The 24014-nt window shown below is 43.5% G+C and overlaps 1 protein-coding gene across 1 annotated transcript in view; it reads right to left on the bottom strand.

Moving 5' to 3' along the window:
* CDYL (chromodomain Y like) overlaps positions 1-24014 on the bottom strand; it is a 186498-nt gene that overhangs the window by 70572 nt on the left and 91912 nt on the right. Inside the window, exon 2 of the mRNA XM_044258244.1 lies at positions 6064-6730. Within this exon, the coding sequence (XP_044114179.1) occupies positions 6064-6730 (667 nt within the window). The remainder of the gene's footprint in view (positions 1-6063; positions 6731-24014) is intronic.

Genomic DNA, 24014 nt, shown 5'->3' with positions numbered 1-24014 from the left:
AGATGCTTTAATTAATTTATAATGTTTTCCTGTCATTTAAAATTTCTAATTATAAATATTAAACCAAATTACAAAAGCCTGAAGACAGTTTTAAATCAAGATATCCTAAGGCTAATAAGCAACCTCACGAGACAATAGGATCACCATAAAAATCTAAAATATACTATAAATATAAGTATTTAGCAGTGTTTTTATTTATTTCCCATCTTGCTCTAGAAAACCAAATTTAAAATAAAGCACGGCACAAGGGGTCGTTCCGACACTTTGGTGAGCACCAGAGGCACTGGGAAGGCCTGTGAAACAGGCTGCTGAGCTCAGCAGACATTCCAATCTAGGAGGCATAGGGGGCCCGGGGACCTGCATTTCCAGTAGGCCCCCCAAGAGTTCCTGTGGCTACTCCTCTGGACACCATGCTCGGAGAATCACTGGTAATGGAAAAAATACTCAAGAGAGTGGAAACGAAAAGAGAAAACTAAACAGACACAAGGGTTCTTAAGTAGGTTCGCTGTGTCACCACTTCCCCAGGTCCTGATCGCCCTTGAACAATGCCCTCAAACCCTGAACTCCAGGGGCTGGTGTGCCCTCCTGCTGGGATGTGCCCTGGTCAGGAGCCGGCTGGCTTTTTCCTCTAAACTTCTTAGGCCTGCTGAACTTGTTATCATATTTAATTCATTTTTACATAAGATCGGAGATACGATTACAAGAGGTGAGCTGAGCTGAGGCCTCAAGGGAAATGATGTCTAACGCTCTGGAAAGTCTCTAAGTGAAAATAATTGTCAAATCAGATACAAGTGAGAAAATGAGAAAAATGAAAAAAACATCCCAGGGCTGCGCACTTGGACTTGTAAGAATCCAAGTTTCTGCTCCACTTCAGTGAGATGTGCAGCGGCAACAGCAGACGGTGTGGTGCGGAAGCACTTCCCACACCCGCCACTCCAATCAATGGACCCACACCCTAAGGAAAGGGCTTGACTCTGCAAGCAAACAGCAAAGCAAAGTACCCCTTTCTTAAAAGGCCTTGGCTCTACATCAGCGGCAAAGAGAAGCACATTTTTAACTTTTAAAATGAAATGACCGTGGTTGGTATGTCCTCCAAGACTCCTGGAGGTGGCTAACTCCTCACGCTAATGAACTGCTGCCGCTAGACGAGCGCCCCTTCTCCAAGAGCTCTGTGCCCAAGACGCCACCAGATGCTCTAGCACAAGAGTTCTGCGGCCCCCTGAGCCCCCTCTCGGAAGAAGAAACAGTTTGTCTAGACCACCCCATCATTCTACCCGAGGCATTCTAGTCAATGCTTTGTGGGGCACGGAGTTGCAATCCGCTTGCCTCAAAACTTGATGCCCCTATGGTTCAATTTCAGGTTCTGTAATCTATGTATAGGTAGATTCGTTCCCGGTGAGGTAAGACACGTGGAAGCCTTCCAGCATGGAACCCATTTCACAGGAGGCACCAGTAAACAAACGTCTGCCGGTGCCCAATGCCAAGTCCTTCGCAAGAGGCTGCTTGCTAGGGACAGCTTCAACTGTCCCCTCTTTCCCGGCAGACTTCTCCTGTTGGGGCCTGCTGAGCAGCCTCCGCCAGGGGTCTCCCGATCTCTTAATTTTCCCAGGGGCTAAATTCTAATCTTAGCACATAAATCACACATGGCCCCAGGGGACCACAGGCCTCTTCTGTGGGTGGAGCTACTGATTTAGAACACCAGCTTCCCTGATAATAGCAGGGAAGGGAGAGAGATCATCAGCTTCATATTCTCACCGAGGGGTATTTACACTCCAGCTCCTCAAATTTTCCTGAACAATTTCTCCCAGGAGCCTCCTTGGATGGAAATGCTCACAGGATCGAAGACTTGTGGTATGTTTAAGTACTTCTTCACTTTCTCCCTGTATCTGATGGTTTTAGCTTAATCTCCAGCAGCAACCCCACCCGGTAACACTGATGGGGTTTAGACCTCACTTTGTGTTAACTGTTTTCTCAAGGGTCATACTGGTCAAACGCTGAGCATTTATATATTTGAATTCATAAAATAACAAAGTAACAACAATCCAGTTGTGAAAAGCAGTTGCTTCTTTTGTAGGATTAATTTGTTAGGCTTAAATTAAAAGAGCAAGAAAATACTATCATTAACTTATTAACAAAGAACAGTAGAAAGAAGATAGTCACACCTAACTTTAAAATTTTTCCTATTTCTGAGTGAAACAATATAGTCATCTTTTAAACCTTTGTTTCATACTTAAAACAGTTATAAACCAAATATACATATGGTTATCCCGTAAAAGCAATCGTGTGTGATAAAATTCTTCAGAAACATTTACTCTCTTGGTTAACAGATATTTAAATATCTGTTGTGTTTGGTTTCAAAAATATCCCTCGTACACACATGATTAATGTTTTGAATAAGATGATTCATTTCCCAGTGACTCCACGGGTATCTGGTTCAATTAGTTTTAAAAAAAACAAATCAGTTTTCTTATGTAGCTCTAAAATTAATGTGGAAAGTAAAAACAAATAACTACTTTAAGAAATTATGAGTGTGGACCAACAGCCCGACACAGCCTTCAGTACTGTTCTCTTAGGAAAGAAACACCCCAAGGGCTAGGCTAGTAATAGGTTTTCTTGAACGATCCTGTACTTCTGGTCTCCGTACCTTGCCATTTCAATATCGTTTCTCCCCTCACACTGAGTGTGACCCAGCCACAGGGCTACAAAGAACTTGCTACAATCCTTGTCTTCAGTGAGCACCCATTCTACTGGAACTATTCCCTCCACAAACACTGGCAGAGCACTACTATGCCACAGGCACTGCCCTGGAACAGCAGGATTTAGCCTTGGAGAAACAAAGTCCCTTCTTGAAGCTTACTTTCCCAAGGAGAGAACAAAGCATCTTTCTACAAAGGGCAAGGGTGAGGAGAAGCAAAGGCATTAATCCAGCTAAGCATTTGCCTGTAGGTGGCCATGCTGTCTAAGACACCACTGGCTTTTGCCATCATATTTCATTCAGAAAGGACACTCCAAGGGGAGGTCCAGAGGGAAGAGATGGTCCTTTTCCCTTTTAATCTGCAAGCCTGACTTAGATCATGGCCATGTCACTTACCGCTGTCTTAAAGACCTTCCTGAGGGGCTTCTAGTTTTCTCATCGAAGCAGTAAGAGGAGTCTCAATAGCAGGGCCAGGAGAGAAAGGAGGTCACGAGGGCCTTGCAAATACAGTGTTACTCTCATCCCAATCAATCTAACTCTACAGAACAAGATGAAATAATTCAAGATTTTTTGCTTACACATTCCTGGTGGTTTTAACCAAAGCCACCTTTATGGACATTGAAATTTTTTTTTTAAATGGGGAGAATAATAAAAAAGGAAATCACTAACTCCTTATTTAAATCAAAGGCATTATTCTCCTTTTATAACAAAGCTGGAAGCTCTGCTGAGGGCAGCCAAGCCTGCATAGCTGTGGTGAAGACAAAATGTGGAAACTCTGGGGTCAAAAAATTTTGAAAATCATGCCCCCACACCACCCATAACAGTGTATGTACACACAACGTTTATGGACAAAGGGGAACCACAGATCTTCTGAAGCCTTTTGTGTTTCCTTATTTTCCTAAAATACTGCCCTGGGACTACGACTTCCTAGAGCAAGGATTAGCAAACCCTTTCTGTAAAGGGCCAGACTGCCAATTTTTTCAGCTTTGCAGGCTATACAGTCTCTTTCATAATGATTCAACTCTGTCTTGTAATTAGAAAGCAGTGACAGACCGTAAGTCAATGAATGAGAATGTGGCTGTACTTCAGTGAAACTTTACTTATGGAGGGGCTCCTGGGTGGCTTAGTTGGTGAAGCCTCTGACTCCTGATTTTGGCTCAGGTCATGATCTCAGGGGTGTGGGATGGAGCCCCGCATCGGGCTCCACGCTGGGCTAAGATTCTCTCTCTCCATCTGCCCCTCCCCCATCTCTCTCTCTCTCTCCAAAAACAAAAAGACAGTCTCTCTCTCTCTCTGTCTCTCCTCTCTCTAAAAAAAGGAAAAGAAAACAAAACTCAACTCTAAAAAACTTCACGGATACAGAAAGTTGGATTTCTTAAATATTTTCAACATGTCATTACATAGATTACATAGGATTGCTCTTGAGTTTTTTCAAACATTAGAAAGTATCAAAACCATTCTTAGCTTGCAGGCTGCAAAGAAACAGGCCGTGTGCTGGGTTTGGCCCCAGTGAGCAGCTGCCCTGCCCTCATCCACTGCACAGAGCCCAGCAGCCCAGCAGCGGAGCACCGGGTCCTGAGTCATCAACAGAGAAGGAGATGCTCCTCGTGTACGGAGGCAGCAAGCAAAGGCCAGAACCCAGGAGGAGGACGTAAGAAACGTGTTCTGATTCACCTCTGCCTTCAGTTCTCTCTGAGCACCAGTCTTTGTGGACTCCACTTCCCTCGCTGCGGCACAGAGCACGCACTCAGATGGCTAACAGAGGCTCTTCTGCCTCCGAGCCTCTACGATCCTTCATTGACAGGGATGTGAAAGAAGAAAAGTCTATCTCTGAGCAGGCCAACCACTGAGGAAGTGAACTCAGTAAACAAGCTGATACAAGCTCCAGGTGAGGGCGAAACTTTTAGAGCAAGAAGAAAAGTGGCATTTGGGTAAAGCGTGTTATCTGAACAACACTAGCCAGACTGCAACTTACTGTCTCAAGGGAAACCCAGATTTCAGTTTAGATCCCTCCCTCATCTTTGCTACAAGACCTAAGCCAAAACTCATTGATGTGCCAGAGCAAGATGGTCAGGGCAGTGTCTCGGGTGAACAGTTCTCCTTAAGGGAAGGGCTCCCTCTCCAAACTGACATCATTTCCCTTTGTTGCATTTGACTCTACTAAGAGGGAGTTGGCGGAGACACACAGATAAGGCACAGTTACAATCCTGCAACACAGAGGACGCAGGGACGGGGGGTTCCTGAAGCAGAAGGCAGAGTGGGAGTTCCAGGGGACCCTGAGGGGCAGGGAAGGCTTTATGCGCTTGGCAGAGAGGGAGCAGAGATGGGGTGAGAGCCAAGCAGAGACTCAGGAGCAAGCCTGCTAACTAGAGCAGCGGTGGTCGGGTCAGACCACTGATGGGGATACCCATCGGCATCCCACCACCGTCCAAGAACTACAGAAAATGGACAGAAGCCATCAACAGGCAGGAAAAAGGGAGACCAGTGAGAAAGCTATGGCAGGTAAGAAATGACCAGGGCCCAAGGTGAGGGGAAGCTAGTGGGGCTCACATCCGAGAAACCTGTAACACAATTCTGTAAACATCGGTGGCTAGCCGAGGCATGAGGACAGCTGGGGAAGGGAGCGGTGTGTGCTAACCCCAGCCGTGCAATCTTAGCAGCTGGGCGGCCACGGTACAGTCAAGCAAGCTGCAGAACCCAGAAGCAGGAGCAGAAACCTAACAGAAACCACCACCTCTGCTGAGTGGACTCCTACTCTGAAAAAGGGACAGTGGATCTGAACAGTTGATGATTACAGACAAACAAATGCAAGTCCTGTAGGTTCTGTTATGTAACAGAACCTAGGTTCTGTTACCTTCCCTCGAGGTTCTGGTACTTTCCCTCGAAAGGCATTTCTGGTTATCTAAACGTGTCAGCAAAATAAGGCTCGTGACTTCTAATCAATATGGGTCACCTTTAGAAAATTCAGATGAACCCTTAACGTGAGACTCAGCGTCTTGGATGTATAAAGGTTCACAGAGAAACTTGTCATAAAGGAAAATACCAAGCGTAGCAGATTTCGAGTGAGGAGACACTGCTTAAGCAAGTTGGTGTGGTGGGACAGTTTGTGGATACAAGTTAAACAGAGACAGCTAGCGCTGACTGAAGAGAGAAATGCCAAAGGCTTCAAGTAAAGAGAGAGGCTGCACCAGCTCTCAGAGGTGCTGGTCCACAGACTCCCCACACTTGCATCAGCCTGCCCTCCAGAGCAAGACCAACATGTACGGAAGGGTGCCTACACACCTGGAGAACATCTCCAGCATGCTGGGAAATAGCCCGTGGCCATCGACAGGGATGCTGCCCGCTGAGCAGCTCACCTGGACACTCACCTTTTCCGTTAACAGCTAATCCCGTGGCCATGGCTGCAGTCACGGGGCCAGACACCTGAGGCACTAATGGGTGTATTCGGGGTCTGCTCCCCATTCTAGCTCGCTCTGCACCAGGGCCCAATAAGGCTCCGACTGGCTTTTCGGCTGCCACTTCTGGGGCTACCGTGTCCTCCTGACCCTGTTCGACGGGGTCCAGTTTCTCAGGGCTCTCATTCTGAAAGCCGTCCACTGCGGTCCTGCTCTTAATGGGGCTCTTAGGCACAAGTATCTTTATACCTGATTTTGCTAGGTCCATATTCTTCCGGTTTGAGAGAGATGGAGCTGTGTTTTTCCTGAACTTCTGGCTGGCACCAAATAATGGACTGTTTTTGGACTCGTGGTCTTTGCCAATCACTAGTGACTTAGGAGAGGTCTTAGAAAAGTTGCTGTTGGTGGATCTGGAGATCTGTTTCCTGGCATTGTTCGGAGAGGTCCTATTTGTTCTGGTTAGTGTGCTTTCTTTCTGCTTTTCGGTGTGGCGTCTGTTAAAATCATGAATGTATTCCTCACAGTTCACAAGGTGCTGCTCTGGTTCCCAAGTGTCGTCCTCACTGTCATAGCCTTTCCACCGAACCAGATATTCTATCTTCCCTTTCTTGTTTTTCCTTTTGTCAACGATCCTTTCAACCTGTTTATAAACAGAAAAGAAACAGGTGTCAACGTATTATCTGGAAAAAAGGGGGCGCAAGTTTCATAAGGAAGCATCAGAAATAATAAAACTACAACAGAAAAGGAAAATGACCATCTCTTTCCTAAGCCGAATCATCTGAAAAGAGCACAGGAACGGGACATTGGGGATTTTAGCAATTTCCTTGAAATTAAGTCAGACAAGATGCTAAAATTTTATACCCAGAATACATGGACGTACACTAGGAAACCTATTTTTCCTGCGATTTAAAGGGGGCTCTGTTCTTATTTTTACCTCAGACCCTGACCACCAGAGTTGGTTTTCAGTTACAGCTGGAACAGGACTTAGTCACCTGTACATCCTCAGGGTACCCAGGCCAGGCCGTCCTCCAGCGCATCTTGGCTGTAAACACAGCTAGCTGCACAGGGCTCGGAGCCTCCCAACGTGCGGAACTGGCTCATGGAAGAACGGTCAGTACTGAGAGTATCACTGAGAAGCACTCGGTTACAAGTGAGACAGGTGCAGAGAGCACGTGATGCTGGATCAGTAACAAAATGGTCTGGAATGATCAGCTACTGACCTCCGAATATTGGTTTGAACTATATTACACTAACATCTTCAAAGGGAGATGCGGCCAATCTTTCAATGTGATGATCAATACATCCCATACCTAATTTATGAATTCACACTGGTTTATGAATTTGCCACTGAAGATAGTTATTACTGTGACAAATTCTGCTCCCTTCACATTAAGTGTAAACGGGAGATCTTTGATGATTCAGGTGAACAAAATCTATTTGACATAATATCCCCATGTTATTGGGGAAATACTCAGAATCTGCTGGAACCTCTCCATAGTTATTAACATAAAAACCACTGTTTCCCCGGTGGCAGCATGCATCTCTGTACCTTGTAGGGAGAGGCCTACAGCCACAGAGCAGCTCTTTAATTAAGGATGCAATGTCTACGCCCATCAATTACCAAGAACATCAATAAATATCTGGCAAAGCCACAGGTCAGGTCAGATGACATAATGGTATACCTGGTTCTCCAACATTCCAAAATAACAGAGGCTAATTTAGGGTACGACAATAGACACTTTTGGAGAATGGGAGAACAATTTACCTCATCATTTCCCCTACTCTCAAAATCCACCCTTATCAAAAACTCTCCAATATTTCTACCTGGGATATGGGGAATTAAAGCCCTTAACTACAGAAAAGTCTAAAATTAAATACACATTATTGCTTCCGTGCAAAAAGGATTAAGGGTAAAGAAAGGACTTGTTTCAGCAGGTGGCAGATTTCATGCCTAACAGATCTCTACAGAGATAACTAATAATCTCTGTGGATTATTACTTAATAACTAATGTTAGACCTGCATATGTAAGTCCACACAGTCCATAATATAGCACGGCAAGCTCTGAAAGTGGTTTTTTTTTTCCCTGCTCCTTTGCTTTGGAAAGTTTTACATAAGGGCTTAAGTATTTCAATATAAATAAAAGATGTATTTCTGGAAAATTCCACCTGAATCAATTTCATAGCAGAAACAGTTTAAAAGTTTTAAAGACAAGGGGTAAAGAGATTCTCTCCTAAGAGGAAACTACATTTTAATATTCATTTTCTTTCTAACTCCATTTCCGTTCCAGAAGTATGAAGTACAGCTGAACAACATGGGAGTCAGGGACCCCAACCCCCACCTCCAAGGCAGTAAAAAAAATCTGCATATAACTTTTGACTCCCCGCCAGAACAACTACTGATATCCTGTTGACTGGAAGCCTTACCAATAACATCCACAATTAGCACACATTTTGTATAGGTATTATATACTGTATTCTTAAAATAAAGGAAGCTAGAGAAAATATTAAAATGTTACTAAGAAAGTTTTAAGTATGAGAAAATACATTCATAGTACTGTGTAGTAATTATCAGAAAAAAATCTGTGGATAGGAGAACTTGTGTAGTTCAAACCCATGTTGTTCAAGGGTCAACTAAACCATACTAAACCAGAGCACCCAATTTTCCTTTCCTCCATTTTCTGAAAGTTGGAGAGAGAGCTAGTGAAGGAGGATGACATTCCTGCTCCTCTTGTCCTTGCACTGGTGTTTCCTCTCTAGGGCTGTAACCTCTGGGAACCTTCCCTTGCCAGCCCCAAGCAGGCCTGCCCCTCTCTCAGCAGCTGGGGTAGGCTAGCTTCGATGTTTTATGTATACTGAGTGGTCAGACTTCGTGTAGACACCGAAGGTAGCCAGTAACAGGGGACCCATGAAACTGGGGGTTTGCAAACTTTAGGTAAAGGGGCACAGAGGCCATATGGGCTCCCAACCACTGAATTTTTGTCAGTGTAGCACAAAAGCAGCCACAAACAACATGTAAAGGAGGAGACATTAAAAGCAAAACAGTTCTATTTATGGACACTAAAATTATGTTTTATAATTTACTGGTCTCATGAAATATTAAGCTTTTGATTTTTCCCAACTATTTAAAAGGGTAAAAACCATTCTTTGAATTAAATAGGACGGACATTCAAGTTGCAGACTGCTGTCCTACTAATTCTCAGGGGGAATATGGTTTCGTAAACTGACAAGACACATACAGCAACCATGCCTTTTAAGTGGCAGGTCTATAAGAGTCACTCCAGGCAATCTAGATGCAGGGTTGGGAGGATTAGGTCAATGACCACAGTCTTCTAATACCAACTCAGACTAAACAGGGTACATGACACCCTCTCCCCACCATTCAAGGACACATGTCCTTCTTCCCCCCCTTTGAAAGCTTAAAGGAAAAGACCTATTGATTCTCAGTCTGAGTGGCTAACACAAGTTAGTCTCCCACAAAAAGGCATCATCGCCCAGATTTAAAAATATTTGACCATACAATTAAGCCTAAAATTACTTCCAGAGCGCTTTTGGGATTGAGGGAGGAAAACCTTGATCAGAAGAGAAAAACATAAATAAATTTTCTTCGGGTTTTCAGTCCCTTCCTCTTAGGTTCTTTCTCTCCCTGCTAACATAGCTGTTTCTGAAAACTTGTCACAGTGAACCTCTTTTCAAACTATATGCTCAGGTATCCACCTCTAGTTACAGAATTGCAATGCAATGGATTTTATAGGAAACAAACTTAACACAGAAGTATAGAACCGCAGACAAGTTCTACAAAGACTCTTAAAAGCCCAGGACAAAATGAAGAAAAGAACGGCATGGAAATCTTACGCAAATTACCTAGATTGTTTTGCTATGTTACCCACAATCACAAGTGCAGTGAAATTCTGGCAAATCTGAATCACAATAGCTTTGACTACCTGTGGTACAGTAAACTGACCAAAATTCTTTTTGTTAGGATTTCCTTCTAAAACTCAATCTAAATAGCCAAGATGTTACACAAATAAAACAAGGCTTTCCTTAACATTACAGTGTTCTCTGGTGGTTTGCAAAGCAGTGAAATTAATCAAAAGATCATTCCAAAGACCTAATTCACTTCACCTACCTCAGAGCACATCCTGGTATCTGTGGTCCCAGGCATGTGCTGAAATGTGCTATAGAGTTGCAGGAGCCAGAAAAGGATGGACAAAGGTTCCCTGACACAGGAACAAAAACCCACAGAGAAGCCCAAACTGGTTAAAGAGCTGAAGATAAGTAGGAAGAAAGAGTAAATCTGCTATTGCTACATTAAATACCAAACAGCCTAGAAATTATAACAGGGCAAGGCATGAAATGTATCAGCTTATAAGAAAAGACCAAAGTTGCAAAATACTCACAGTAGGAAAAGTTTGGCACATTGTATCATCATCGATAACCTTGTCAGCGAGATGCTGCTTGCTAATACTTGCCATGATTCCTCCCAGCCAGAACAGTGGGAGCAGGCTGCCAGGATAACTTTAAAACCACAAGAAATGCTGAAAGTTTTCTCAGGTTTGGGTCTTAGACTAATGGCTGGAAAATTTGGAACAACAGAGCATCACTATGGAAAAAATGAATAAAAAACCCTGCTTTTATCAAAGAATTCTAGCAGATCTTTGAAAAGTAACAGCTCTTCATATGAGGAAGATATGGGTTTCACCAGCCATTTGAGAGCTGTGTGTACTATTAAGAACTGGAAAAAGTTGCCTGAATTACTAAGAATGTTTGTTAACTATTAAAAACACAGGCAGCTCCACTGCAAGGAGTAATATAAACATAAATATTTGACAACACTGTAAAGAAACAAAAAGCTGTTAGAAAATGGGGGCTGGGGGAATGGATTCTTTAAACAAGGGAACCCAAAGGCTTTTGCACTACCCAGTCTGCGGCTGGTAGGACTCATGCAGAAAGTGCAGTCTTCCAGGCTTTGGGAGTCAGAAGGCAGAGTCAGGAGACGACAGAGCGCTAGAAATCTGTGGTGATCACAGACAGGAAGGCCCCACAGAAGGGGGAGTCCTCCAAAATAATATTATAAACCCTCTCAAATCCCAGGTGGATTCCTGAACTACAACAGGCTAGAGGAAAACAACTGTGTGTCGGGGACACCCAAGTCCACCTCCAGGTTTGAGAATTCACTACAAGTCAGAGGACTCAGCATGTGGTCTCACTCATGGCTATGATTTAATACAGTGACACTAAGCAAAATGAGCAAAGGGAAAAGCATGTGGGGGAAAGTCTGAGGGAAACTGAGCGCAGGCTTGCAAGGGTCCTCTCCCAGGGGAATCACACAGGATGCGATTCATTCCTCCAGCAACAAGTTGTCACAACACATGCAAAATGCTGTCTACCAGAGAAGCTCATTAAGGACTTCCTGCCCAGAATCTTTTTATTAGGGGCTGGCCACAGGGGCATGGATCAAAATTCCAGATTCTTGGAAGGAAAGCAGGTGTTCAGCATAAACCATACCAATGGACATCACAATCAAACCTAAAAAAATACAAAAAACAAAAAACCACCACCACCACCACCACACCAAGAAAGAGGGTAACACCAACTAGCCAGAGAGTAGAGGGTAGGAGGTGAAGGCATTACAGGCAGAGCCACAAGCATGGGTGCCAGGAGACAAAGGAAACATATTAAAAGCACTGAAGGAAAAACCTGTCAACTCAGATTCTTTATCTAAAAAATATGTATTTCAAAAGGAAAGGTAGATTCCAATTCCCAGATGACAGTATAAGTAAGGAGCTCTGTAAACACATTCTTCAACCATATAAGCAAAGCTGGTGAAAACTATTACCAAGAAAACAAAACAAACAAAAAACACCCCAAAGCCAAAAACAAACACCTCCCCGCCTCCCCCCAACACAACAACAACAACAAAATCACAAAAACCTAAAGTCTCTGGAAATTGTCCTAAGGTCACTGAACAAATGAAGGAACATTTATTCAAGAAAGTCTACTAACACTCAGTAAGAATAGAGAGTTTATGTCATCAGAGCCAAGACCCACTTCTTTCCCCACCTACCCTCCCGTTCAGTGTGACAGGAGCTCACTGAGTGCAGCTAAGGATACAGGCTCTAGCTCCCAATCAAGGCTTATCAAATAACACCAGGACAGAAGCTACCAGCATTCCTCTTCTCCCACTCAAAGCAGAAGAGGCAAAAGCCTTTTACGAGTATGACTGAGAGATGAGGGACTCCATTCTTCTACCCTGCCCCTATTCACAAGGAGGCTTTATCCCAGGGGTAACAGGGCAAAAATACTAGGGGCTATGACCAATTCTGCCCCAAGTCACTCTTAGGGGAGATGTTTTCTGTTGGCAGAGGCAAGCTGAGAAATCAGAGGCCACCACTCTATTCATCACCCAGACTAGTGGTTCAGAGATTTTTGTCCTGGGGAAGAGGTAATCCCTAAAAGCTGTTCCCCAAAATAACTGACTGTGTTAGTTCAAACCTAAGCATGCTCTTGAAAATGATAATGAAGGGCAACAAGCTAAACCACAACTCACCTAGTCACCAGGAAAGGCCAGCTAATAAGAGCCCTCCTAGGATACAACGAATCTTATGGACTGGTCTCAGGAACCACCCCTACCCAAATTTAATTGGATCAGACTGCTAAGCAACTGAGGCACCACATGTTGTAAGACCAAAACAAAACAAAAACAAGGGAGTGGCTAACCAGTATCCGTTGATTCCAACAGGCTAGGTGTAACACCAAATAAAGGTAGCACCTTAGAGAACCAGAGAAGGAGAGAGTCAAGGAGAGCCTTATGAAACCCCTTTTTTTTCCCAGGACTTGCTCAAGACTGTGCCCACCGAGAAGCCCCTGGAAGTCTTCACAGAGTAGGGGTAATGGATTTCACTAAAATAGTCTAGCCAAGTCACAAAACAAACCACCAAGCAAGTAACAACAAAAGTAAGTCCCAGAGACGAGGAAGACAAACCAACATATGGACCTGCTGCAATTTATAACCCACCATGTCCGGTTTTCAAAAAAATCACAAGTCATGAAAACACACAGAAACAAGTGGCCTAGACACCAGGGAAAACAGGTTAGTGGAAACTGCTTGGGAAAAGAGAGATAACCAGGTACAGCCAACAAAGACTTCAGATAAGAACACCATGCTTACAGAAGTAAAGTATGAAGACAGTATCACCTCAAAGAATATCATTATCAAACTAGATGCAAAAAGAACCAAATGGAAACTCTGGAGTTGAAATGTACAAAGACTGAAAGAATTAAAAAAAAAAAAAAAAAAAAGAGGATGTGGGGCTGGGGCAGAGGGAGGAGGAGAGAGAGAATTTTAAACAGGCTCCATGCCCACTGCAGAGCCTGACATGGAATTGGAGCTTACTGACCCTGACGTCATGACCTAAGCCGATATCAAGAGTCACTCAGCTACACTGAACCACCCAGGGGCCCCTAAGAGGAAAAGTTTGTTAATTATCGGTACTCAACAGATTTGAATTGGTAGAAAAATCAATCAACCTGAAAAAAAAAAAAAAAAAAAGGATGGAATTTATGTAATACAAAGAAAGAAAATAGAATAAAGAAAGGAAACAGAGCCAAAGAAATGTGAGATACGCATCTGCGCACCAGTTGTACAATGGGGAACACAAGGAGACGAAGACGCAGAAAAATATTGTAAAAATGACTGAAAACTTCCCCCAAGTTTAGGATAAAAAATGCAGAGATCCGGGGCGCCTGGGTGGCTCAGTTGGTTAAATGACTGCTTTCGACTCAGGTCATGATCCCGGAGTCCTGGGACTGAGTCCCATATACGGCCCCCAGCTCCATGGGGAGTCTGCTTCTCCCTTTGACCTCACCTCTCATTCTCTCTCTCTCTCTCTCTCTCTCTCTCTCTCTCAAATAAATAAATAAAATTTTAAAAAAATGCAGAGATCCAAAAATACAGGTTATAGTTAAAATACCAAAAGTCAGGGTAAAGAGAAAACCTGGAAGCAGCAAGAGGAAAATAACTCCTCAGTTGCAAGGGAATTCTAGTAAGATTAACAGCTAACTTCTTACCTGACATAATGGGAGAAAAAGGCAGTGGGACAACATTCAAGGTACCAAAAGAAAGTGATGTCAGCGAAGATTATATCTAGCAATGCTCTCTTTCAAAAATGAAAACAGTAAAGGGTCCATAGTGTGTGATTCTAACTGTATGACAATTCTGGAAAACACGGCACCATCAAGACTGCAAGAAGATGGGTGTTTGTCTGGGTTGGTGTGGAAAGAGGGATGACTAGGTGAAGCACTGAAAGAGTTAGAGGGAAGTGAAATTATTCTCTATGATACAATAACGGTGGATAAATGTCATTGAAGGTTTGTGAAAACCCACAGAACGTACAACACCAAGAGTGAACCCTAAGGTAAACTATGGACTTTGTGTGATAGGACTTGTCAGTGCAGGATCATCAACTGTAACAAATGCATCACTCTGGTCAGGGATGTCCGTGTAGTGGGGCAGGAAGTACACGGAACACTCTGTTCCTTCTGCTCAATTTTGCTGGGAATCTTAAAACTGCTGTAAAAAAAAAAAAGTCTACAAACCACCACCTCTCCCAGAATGAAAACAAAATAAAGACGCTCACAGATAAATAAAAGCAAAATTTGTTACCTGAAGAACTGCTTTACAAAAAATGCCTAAGGAAGCTCTTTGGGCTGTAAACAGATAAACCAGAATTCACACACACAAACCCAAATAGAACTGGTAAAGATAATTACATAATTCTAAAAGTTTAAGATGCATACTTTTCTGCATTCTTCTTACTTAAAAAGCAACTGTATAAAACAACACATACAGGGGTACCTGGGTGGCTCAGTGGGTTAAAGCCTCTGCTTTCGGCTCAGGTCATGATCCCAGGGTCCTGGGATCGAGCCCCACATCAGGCTCTCTGCTCAGCGGGGAGCCTGCTTCCCCCTCTCTCCCTGCCTGCCTCTCTGCCTACTTGTGATCTCTGTCAAATAAATAATAAACAAAATCTAAAAAAAACAAAACAAAACAAAACAAAAAAACAACACATACACAGTTGTGCTGCTGGGTCTGTAACATACAGAAATATAGAACTGTTACGAGCATATCTAATCAAAGTGAACAAAACACAGGAAGCTGACAAAAGAGTAACAAGAGAAATGACAATTCAGTAGTAAGAGCTGGAGACTTCAATTTCCACACTCAGTAATGGATAGAGTAAACATCAGACCAACACAGTAAGAGAAGTCCAGAACACCACCATATATAAGCAAGACCCAGCAGACATCTCCAGGGAACACTCTATCCAATAACAGCAGAATATGATTCTTCTTAAGCACACATGGAACATTCTGCCAGCCTATAATGTGAGCCTCAATAAATTTGAAGGGACTCAAGTCATACAAAGCTTTTTTTTCTTAAAAGATTTTATTTATTTGACAGAGAGAGAGAGCCAAGAGTGGGAATACAAACAGGAGGAATGGGAAAAGGACAAGCGGGCTTCCCGCCAAGCAGGTAGGCTGATGTGGGGCTCGATCCCAGGACCCCAGGATCATAACCTGAGCTGAAGGCAGATGCTTAACTGAGCCATGCAGGCACCCTGAATTTATAGAAGGTCTCATTGCCAATAAAATGGAGTGAAAATGAAAATTAACAGAAAAGCCTGAGAATTTCACCACTGTGGGGCAAAAAAGAAATCATAAGGGAAATTAGAAAATCCCTAAAGATAAATAAAAAAACAACATACAGAGATAAAAAGGAAATTAATAGTTATAAATTGCTTACATTGAAAAAGAAGAAAAATTTCAAATCAATAGCCTGACCATCCATCTTAAGACACTGAAAGGGGTGCCTGTGTGGCTTAGTCAGTTAAGTGTCAGACTCCTGATTTTGGCTCAGGTCATGGTCTCAGGGTTCTGGGACTGACCTGGTGCCAGCTCCTTGCTCAGCATGATACTGGAAAAGAGCAAACCAAACCCAAAGCATGCAAAAGGAAGGAAATAACAAGTATTAGAGTATAAGTTCATAGAACAAAGAATAGAAAAGCAATATTAAAAAAAAAAATCAACAAAACCAAATTTCCTTGAAAAGATCAACAAAACTGACCAAACTTTAGTTATATTAATCAAGAAAATAGAGAACATTCAAATTACTACAATCAGGAATGAAAGAGGGAACAACCAACAGTACAGAAATAAAAAGAATTATAATACCATGAGCAACTGTGTGCCAACAATTTGGTTAACTTCGATGAAATGAGCAATTCCAGGAAATACAGAAACTCCTGAAACGGACTTAAAAAAACCTGAATAGATTTATAACAAATAAGAAGACTGAATTTATAAAACAAAAAAACAAAACAAAACAAAAACAAAAGCTTCCCACAAAGAAAAGCACAGGACTGGATTGCTTCTCTGGTGAATTCTACCAAATTTTTAAAGGAAAGATGAAGACCAACTTTTCCAATAATTAGAAGATAGAATACTTCACAACTCATTGTATGAGGCCAGTATTACCTTGATAACAAATCCAAGACATAATAAGAAAGTTAGAGATCAGTATCTTTTATAAATTTAGATGCAGAAATTCTCAGCAAAATACTAACAGTTTAATCCAGCAATATGTAAAAAAAAGATCATGGTCAAGAAGGATTTATCCCAGAAATGTAAGGTTGACTTAACATCTGAAAATCAATTAATTAATGTAATTTACTATATATTAATAGAATAAAGAGGAAAAAAAAATCACATTTCTTTTTTTCTTAATCTCATTTTAATAGATGCAGAAAAAGCATTTGAGAAATTTTTATACGTCTTCATGACACTCAAGAAACTAGAAATAGCAGAAACTTTCACAACCTGATAAAGGCATCAACAAAAACCACGTAGCTAACATCACACACGATGGTGGAAGACTGAATGCTTTCCCCACTAAGATCAGAAACTAGACAGGGAAGTCTGCTCTTGCCACTTCTACACGACACTGTACTAGAGTTCTACCCATGTAATCAGTAAAGAAATAAAAAAGCATCCAGACTGAAAAGGAAGAAGTTATCTCAACTTGCAAGTGACGTGATCTATGTAGAATAACGTTAAGGAGTCCAATAAAAACTATTAGAACTAACAAGTTCAGCAAGATCACAGAATACAAAAATTAATATGCAAAAATAAATTGTACACAGTGTACTGAATCCACTGTATACAGTAGCAATGACCAAACCAAATATGAAGTTAAGAAAACAGGCCCATTTATAATAGAATAAAAAAAAAATACTTAGAAATAAATTTAACAAAAAAGATACAAGTCTGTTACACAGAAACATTCAATTTATAAAACATTGTTAAAACAAAGAAAGAATTAAATGGAAAAGAACTGCATGTTCTAGATCAGGATAAATAACAATATCACTATTATGCTATTTCCCAAACTGACATAAAGATTCAATGCAATCTCTACTAAAATTCCAGCTGACTTCTTTGCAGAAAGTGCCATGCTAATCCTAAACTCCATATGGAATTGCAAGGGACTCAGAACAGCTCTTCAAAAGAACAACAATCCTGAAAAAGAACAACAAAGTTAGACTCACACTTCTGGATGTCAAAACTTAATACAAAACTACAGTAATCAAAAAGTGTGTGGGGCGCCTGGGTGGCTCAGTGGGTTAAGCCGCTGCCTTCGGCTCAGGTCATGATCTCGGGGTCCCGGGATCGAGTCCTGCATCGGGCTCTCTGCTCAGCAGGGAGCCTGCTTCCTCCTCTCTCTCTCTGCCTGCCTCTCTGCCTACTTGTGATCTCTGTCAAATAAATAAATTAAAAAAATCTTAAAAAAAAAAATTAAAAAAAAAAAAAAGTGTGTGAAACCGGCCTACAGACAGACATAGAGACCAATGCAACAGAAAAGAGAACCCAGAAATAAACCCTTGTATAACGATTTTGTATAACGGTCAACTGGTTTTCTATGAGCGTGCCAAGACCATTCAATGATGGAAAAGAACAGTCTTGGACAAATAATGCTGGGACAACTAGATTTCCACAGCAAAAGGATCAAGTTGGGACTCTTACCTCACACCATATAAAAATTTACCTCAAATGGATCCAAGATCTATATGTAAGATTTAAAATTATTAAACTGTTAAATACATATGTGCAAATCATTGTGCCCCTGGATTAGTCAATGGTTTTTCAGATATGACACCAAAAGAGAAAGCAACAAAAGAATAAATTGAACGTCAATAATGAAACACTTCTGTGCTTCAGAGGACCCCACCAAGAGAGTGAAAAGACAATGCACAGAATGGGAGAACGTTTTTGCAAATTATATCTAGTAAGAGACTTTTATTGAGACTATGAAAAGTTTTATAGCTCAACAGCAAAAAGATAAGCCAGTTTAACAATGACAAAGGACTGAATAGAGATTTCTCCAAAGAAGATATATAAGTGGCCAATAAGCACATGAAAAGATGTGCAACATTGTGAGCCACTAGGGAAATGGGTAGCATAACCACAAGGAGATACCATTTCATACCCACTAGGATGACTATGTAAAAAAGGTAAGTGCTGGCAAGTATGTAGAGGAAATGAATCTAATATGCTATTTGTGGGGGGTGTAAAACGGCGCAGCCATTTTTTAAAAACAATCTGTCAGCTCCCCGAAAAGTTAAATATACAGTTACCACATGACCCAGCAATTTCATTTTTAGGTATCTACCCAAGAGAAAGAAAACTTCCCCAGCAAAACTCGTATATAAAAGTTTATAGCAGCATTATTTGTAAGAGTAAGAAGGTACAAATAACCCAAAAGTCCATTAACTTATGACTGGATAAACCGAATAGTTTATATATGCCTACATGAGGAATATTATTCAGCTGTAAAATAAATAAAGTCCTTATCATATACTATAATATGGATGAACCTTGAAAACATTATGCTATAATAAAAGAAACATGTCACAAAAGACCATTAAATTATATGATTTCATTTCTAAGAAGTGTCCAGAACAGGTGATTTTATAGAGACAGAAAACAAATTAGTGGTTGCTTAGGGCTGGCGTGGGGGCAACAGTGGGGAGAGAAGGCCACGGAGCTGGGGATATAAGCAGGTGATAGCCAGTGGATATAGGTTTCTTTTTGAGGTGATGAAAATGCTCTAAAGTTGACTGTGGTGGTGGAGGGAACACTGTACAAACCAACAGCCACTCAACTGCATAATTTCAACGGGCGGACTATTTGGTATGTGAATCAATCTCATAAAAGTTGTCTAAAGAAAGGCAGCCATAAAATAGACATTTTCAGAGAAACGAGATCTGGAAGAAATTTTTTTGCAACAGACCTCCGACAACTAAGAAGAATTTTTACCTGAAATTTTACCTATTTGTAACCTACCAAGCTAGCTTTTGCCATTTTCATGAATGCTGGTATAAGATAAGACTCATAAGAGAAAGACTTTCTCACTGAGAGCAACAGCAATTGTCAGGGTATCAGTCTTTGCTTGTACCAGTTACCTGAGCCCAAATTCCTACACAGCAAAAGAAAGAGGGCCAGGTCACAACTGCTCATCAGTGGGAAGGCAGGGCAGGAGAGAAACTCTCAGCTTGGGAAACCAAAATCTTTGAGCAACCAGTTAGGATGCCTGGCCTATCTTGATCATCCAGAGCTGTGAGGAAATCTTCCCTAAGGTCTGAAGGGAGACACTATCTTTGTCTCCAAGACTGTTGGCTATACCAACATTATTGAACAGAGTCCAGGACAAATGCACAGTCTCTGTTCCCAAGACATACAGAAGTGCAGAGGAAAATGCATATGGAGATACCTTGAGGATTGGCCCCCAACAGTATCCACCCCTTGTATTCACACTGTGTTGGCTTCTGGCAAATTTTCCTGTGTATACCACTCTATCAGCTGCTGTGAGCAATCTGACCATTAAAGGCTGGGACCAAATCCATTCACTTTGTCTCTTACAACATTTAATTAAAGCTACTATCTGCAGGACTCCAGGCATCAGAATGAGCTGCCCTGCAGTCCTGTCTTTAACCATGCCTCTAGTGTCCTGGACCCAGCTGGCTGAACAAATCCCATAAACTATCAGGATCTATCTCAGAAAGCCAGATGGCTTTCCCCTTAAGTTTCTGAATTGATTTTCTTGCTCTGGGGCATTAATACAGGTACAACAGGATGCATTAGTAATTGCACAGGCTCTGTCTTGGCCCACAAGGAGGAAACCCAGAGCAACTCCAGCGTCCAACACCCCTGAGCGGTGAGTTGAGGCCGAGTATCTTTCTAGCCAAGGCATTTTTACTGCTCACTTCAGAGAAAGGCAAGAACAAATCTCTTACTGCCCGTTCTATGGCTCCCACAGTTGGGCTAACTGTCCGCAGGCTATATATGCACAGGAAGTTGATGATCCCTCCAGCAACCTGCTCTGAGTAATCAAGAGTAGCCTCACTTTGGAGATCTCCACTGTCTTAAGAGGGCTCTACGACCTACTGGCTGTTTTTCCCTAAACACTTCAAGGTCTTCAGTGACCACCCTCGGAGTGCAGGTCACCATGTTTGTGGGAGAGAAACATGCTAGTTTCGGGATTTCATACAAACACAGTCCCCAGTAGTATGTACGCTGGTTCTGGCAAGTGTGGTTTAGAGTGACTGGGGTTCCCCCAGATGGCCCTTCTATCATGGGGGCACAGATGGAAAGTGCCTCCAACTCGGCTTTCCAGCTGGCTAAGTTCAAGTAACTGTCTTGTCCTTGTTTTTGGAGGGACTGCCTGAGAACAGTCCGTCCGACTTGTCCAGTTTGTCTAGTCCACCAGATGGCAGTCATCTGCCCTCCAGGAATGATGGTGACCTGTAAGACGGAGGTGGGCTGACATCTGAAGGTGTCACTAGCTGTCTCAGCGACTTCTGATAGACTTCTCACTGTGGTGACGAGGAAGGCACCAATTCAGCATCAGAATGTTCTGGCCAGGGAAGGCAGATCCAAAAGTTACATTTAAGTTCCTTGCAAAAATTTGGGAGAGCCACACCAAAGCTTTTCCATTACTGAGGACGACTCTAGGGGTGGTTCTGAGGGACAAGGGTCTTTAACATCCTTCCGTTTCCGGTGCTTCCAGAGATGTAAAGTGCTCTCTCCCCAGGTGTCAGCACTGGTGCCTTCCCTCCAATACCACATGTTCCCATTACAGCACCTGCTTGCCAATCACACCTTACCCACCCCCAGTCCTCTCTAAGGAAGGGCCGGGTGCTGGAGAAGTGAGGGCATTTTTATGCAGCTTACAAAGAGCCATCATGTCTTTCCACGTTGGCCAACGTGGGCCCTGCTGGGAACTCAGTGGGCAGATGACTAAACTAAGTGATCATTATCCTAGTAACCTAGGCTCTCCCTATCAGTCCAGCAAGACATTTCAAGTAACTAGAGCAAAATTAAATTCAAATTCCCTAAGTCCCCACTGGTTGAGCTGTCACCCCGGGCAGTCTGCGGTTGTTGTTATGGGAAAAAAGATACCCAGGAATGATCGGGATGGAATCCAGATTTTTCAAAATGGGTGTATAGAAAATGTCTCACAATTTTTGTCCTAATCCTAACCCAGGAAGCAGCTACAAGGAAATGATCCCTTCCTGGGGAAAGCTGCATTCAGTGAGCCAACAACTGCTTTGCTCTGTGCAGAGGAGGAAGGGATGAGATGGAGGAGGCAGCGTCAGAAACCTCTTTGCAGGGTTTCTGGAGGCCGTGCCAGTGCTCCATGATGCCATACGCCATCAGTGGATGGCAGGGAGCATGGAAGGCCCACCGAACACCTGAACTGGAAGTCTATTGCTAAGTGGCATCTGAGACAAAGGTGCATCATGGCCAGGCCGCATGTGGTCTGGAAGGCTTGGAAACATGGCACGGGTTAGTTTCAGAGGTCACTATGGTATGGCCAGCGTGGGGTGGTCGGACTAGAACAGCAGCACTGCAGCCTGAAAGTGTGAACAGTGGGGAGGTACCTGTCAGCTGTGAGCAGGGCCCAAAGGCCCACATGATGTGGCTCCCCTCTGTCAGGGAAAGTGGGTCAGCTTTGAGCTGGAACCAGACGCTGGACATGCAGTGGTCACGTGCACACGAGAAACAGGAAAGTCTTTACAAGGAGTTCCGCCTGTGACGGCGGACGTGTTGTCAGGTCTGGTACAAGGACAGCCTGGACGGTGCGGGCTCAACAGCTGATTCCAGCTGGTCTCAGAGAGCAGGCACTTACCAGGGCCGTCTACATGACTGACTCAAAACAGTCCAGAATTTTCCAAGGGGCAGACAGAAGGCCAGGCCCAAAGCCCAGGAGTCCTTGCAAATTTTGCAGGGCTCGCCAAGGGGAGCAGGGAGCGGAGCGCGGAGCACCGCCCCCAGGCGCCTGATGGGTAGAGCGACCCCTGCCCGCCTCAAGAGCACAGGTGAGGAGGGCGAGGTGCAACAGTGGGTCCTGACACTGGGGACTCTGCGAATCAAGGGTCCCACTGGGCCAGAGGCTCAGCTTAGAGTGCAGGAGAGGGGGATACAGATTCCTCCCACCTTTCACATAAAGGTAACATGCCACCAGGACCGTGCGTCTAGTTCAAGGTGGCATTTCCACTTAACAATAGAGGCCTGCTGGGCCCCTCCTCTTGGGTTAGTCAGTGACTCCAAATTTACCACCTCCAAATGAGAGCACTGGGCCTGGGAGTCACAAGACCTCCATGGGACAGGCATTCAATTTCCACAAGAGCCTGGTAGCAAGGTAAGAATAAGCTAATAATATCTAGCTGCTTTTCAAAAGGGGTGTGCCTGCAGCCAAGACAGCTGCGGGCCTCTGGACAGCTTCCAACACAACCTGCTAGACTTGGCCTTCAAGGATACTGATTTGCAAGTTGGCCTACATAAAGGGCAAGGAGAGTAATGCCCAAGTGAGGCACACACTGTCTCCAACAGCCAAAGGCCAACAGAGTGCTGGACTCCCTTTTTTATATGGGAGCTAAGGAGAGAAAAATTATTGTCAAGTACATACGGGGTTCCAGACCATGAGTCTGCCCAGAGTCCTGACGACCTCTCCATAGCAAGGAGACCTCTCAATTTTGTTGGGGGTGAATCAGCCACTCCTGCTGGTGGTAAGACCGCAGACAGGGCTTTGGAGATCAAGGCTTCTGACATGCCTACCAACAGGACACAACCTAGAGAGTGAAAGCTGTGATTTCAGAGGGCAGGGGCACTGTGTCTAAACCCTAATCCACCGACTACTCGCAAACTGTGCAGGAGCTTCCACACTGCCAGAGGCATACTGTGATCTAAACACAGCTCTTTCTGACTGGGAGAGTCCTTCCTGAAACCGGACAGGGACGTCCAAAGCACGTAAGAACGCATCAACTCCTCCCACACACTCAGATATAGAGCAACACTACACTGAACTGACCGAATGGGCTCAACACCCAGGAGGTCACGTTAACTTCTTTCCCCACTCCACAAAGCTTGGCCAAAGCGCATCAGCTGATGCAGATACCACCTACTCCTGCAAGACGAGCAGGAGTTACCCGGCAGAGTCACAACAGTTTGAGCTCCTCCCCTGTCCAAAGTTCCCTAGAATGCCAGGATGGCTGTGTATGACCTGCAGTCCCCTTTGGGGACAGGGAGGGCTCAGCCAGACCCCTAAACATTTTTCCCTAAAGCAGCTGGGGCCAAAGTAGAGGTGGAGGGAGGGTCAGGTGCTGCACCAGTGAATAAGCACATTCACCTTCCACTCAGGTGGCACAGTGGCTGCTCCTGGCTCAACCACACTTGGCAGTGTTTTCGGTCCACTGTAATGAAGCCCTTAGCAGGTGGCAAGGCCATTACCGACCTCACTGATTTCAGCAGTCTCATCCAGCTGGGGCCACAGAGTGTGCACATTTTGGCTGATTCAGGCCTGATGTGCT

Source organism: Neovison vison, chromosome 1 (assembly GCF_020171115.1).
Source record: "Neovison vison isolate M4711 chromosome 1, ASM_NN_V1, whole genome shotgun sequence".
Classification (NCBI taxonomy): Eukaryota; Metazoa; Chordata; class Mammalia; order Carnivora; family Mustelidae; genus Neogale; species Neogale vison.
The sequence above is the reverse complement of the archived record's forward strand: the minus strand, read 5'-3'. Positions and strand labels throughout refer to the sequence as shown.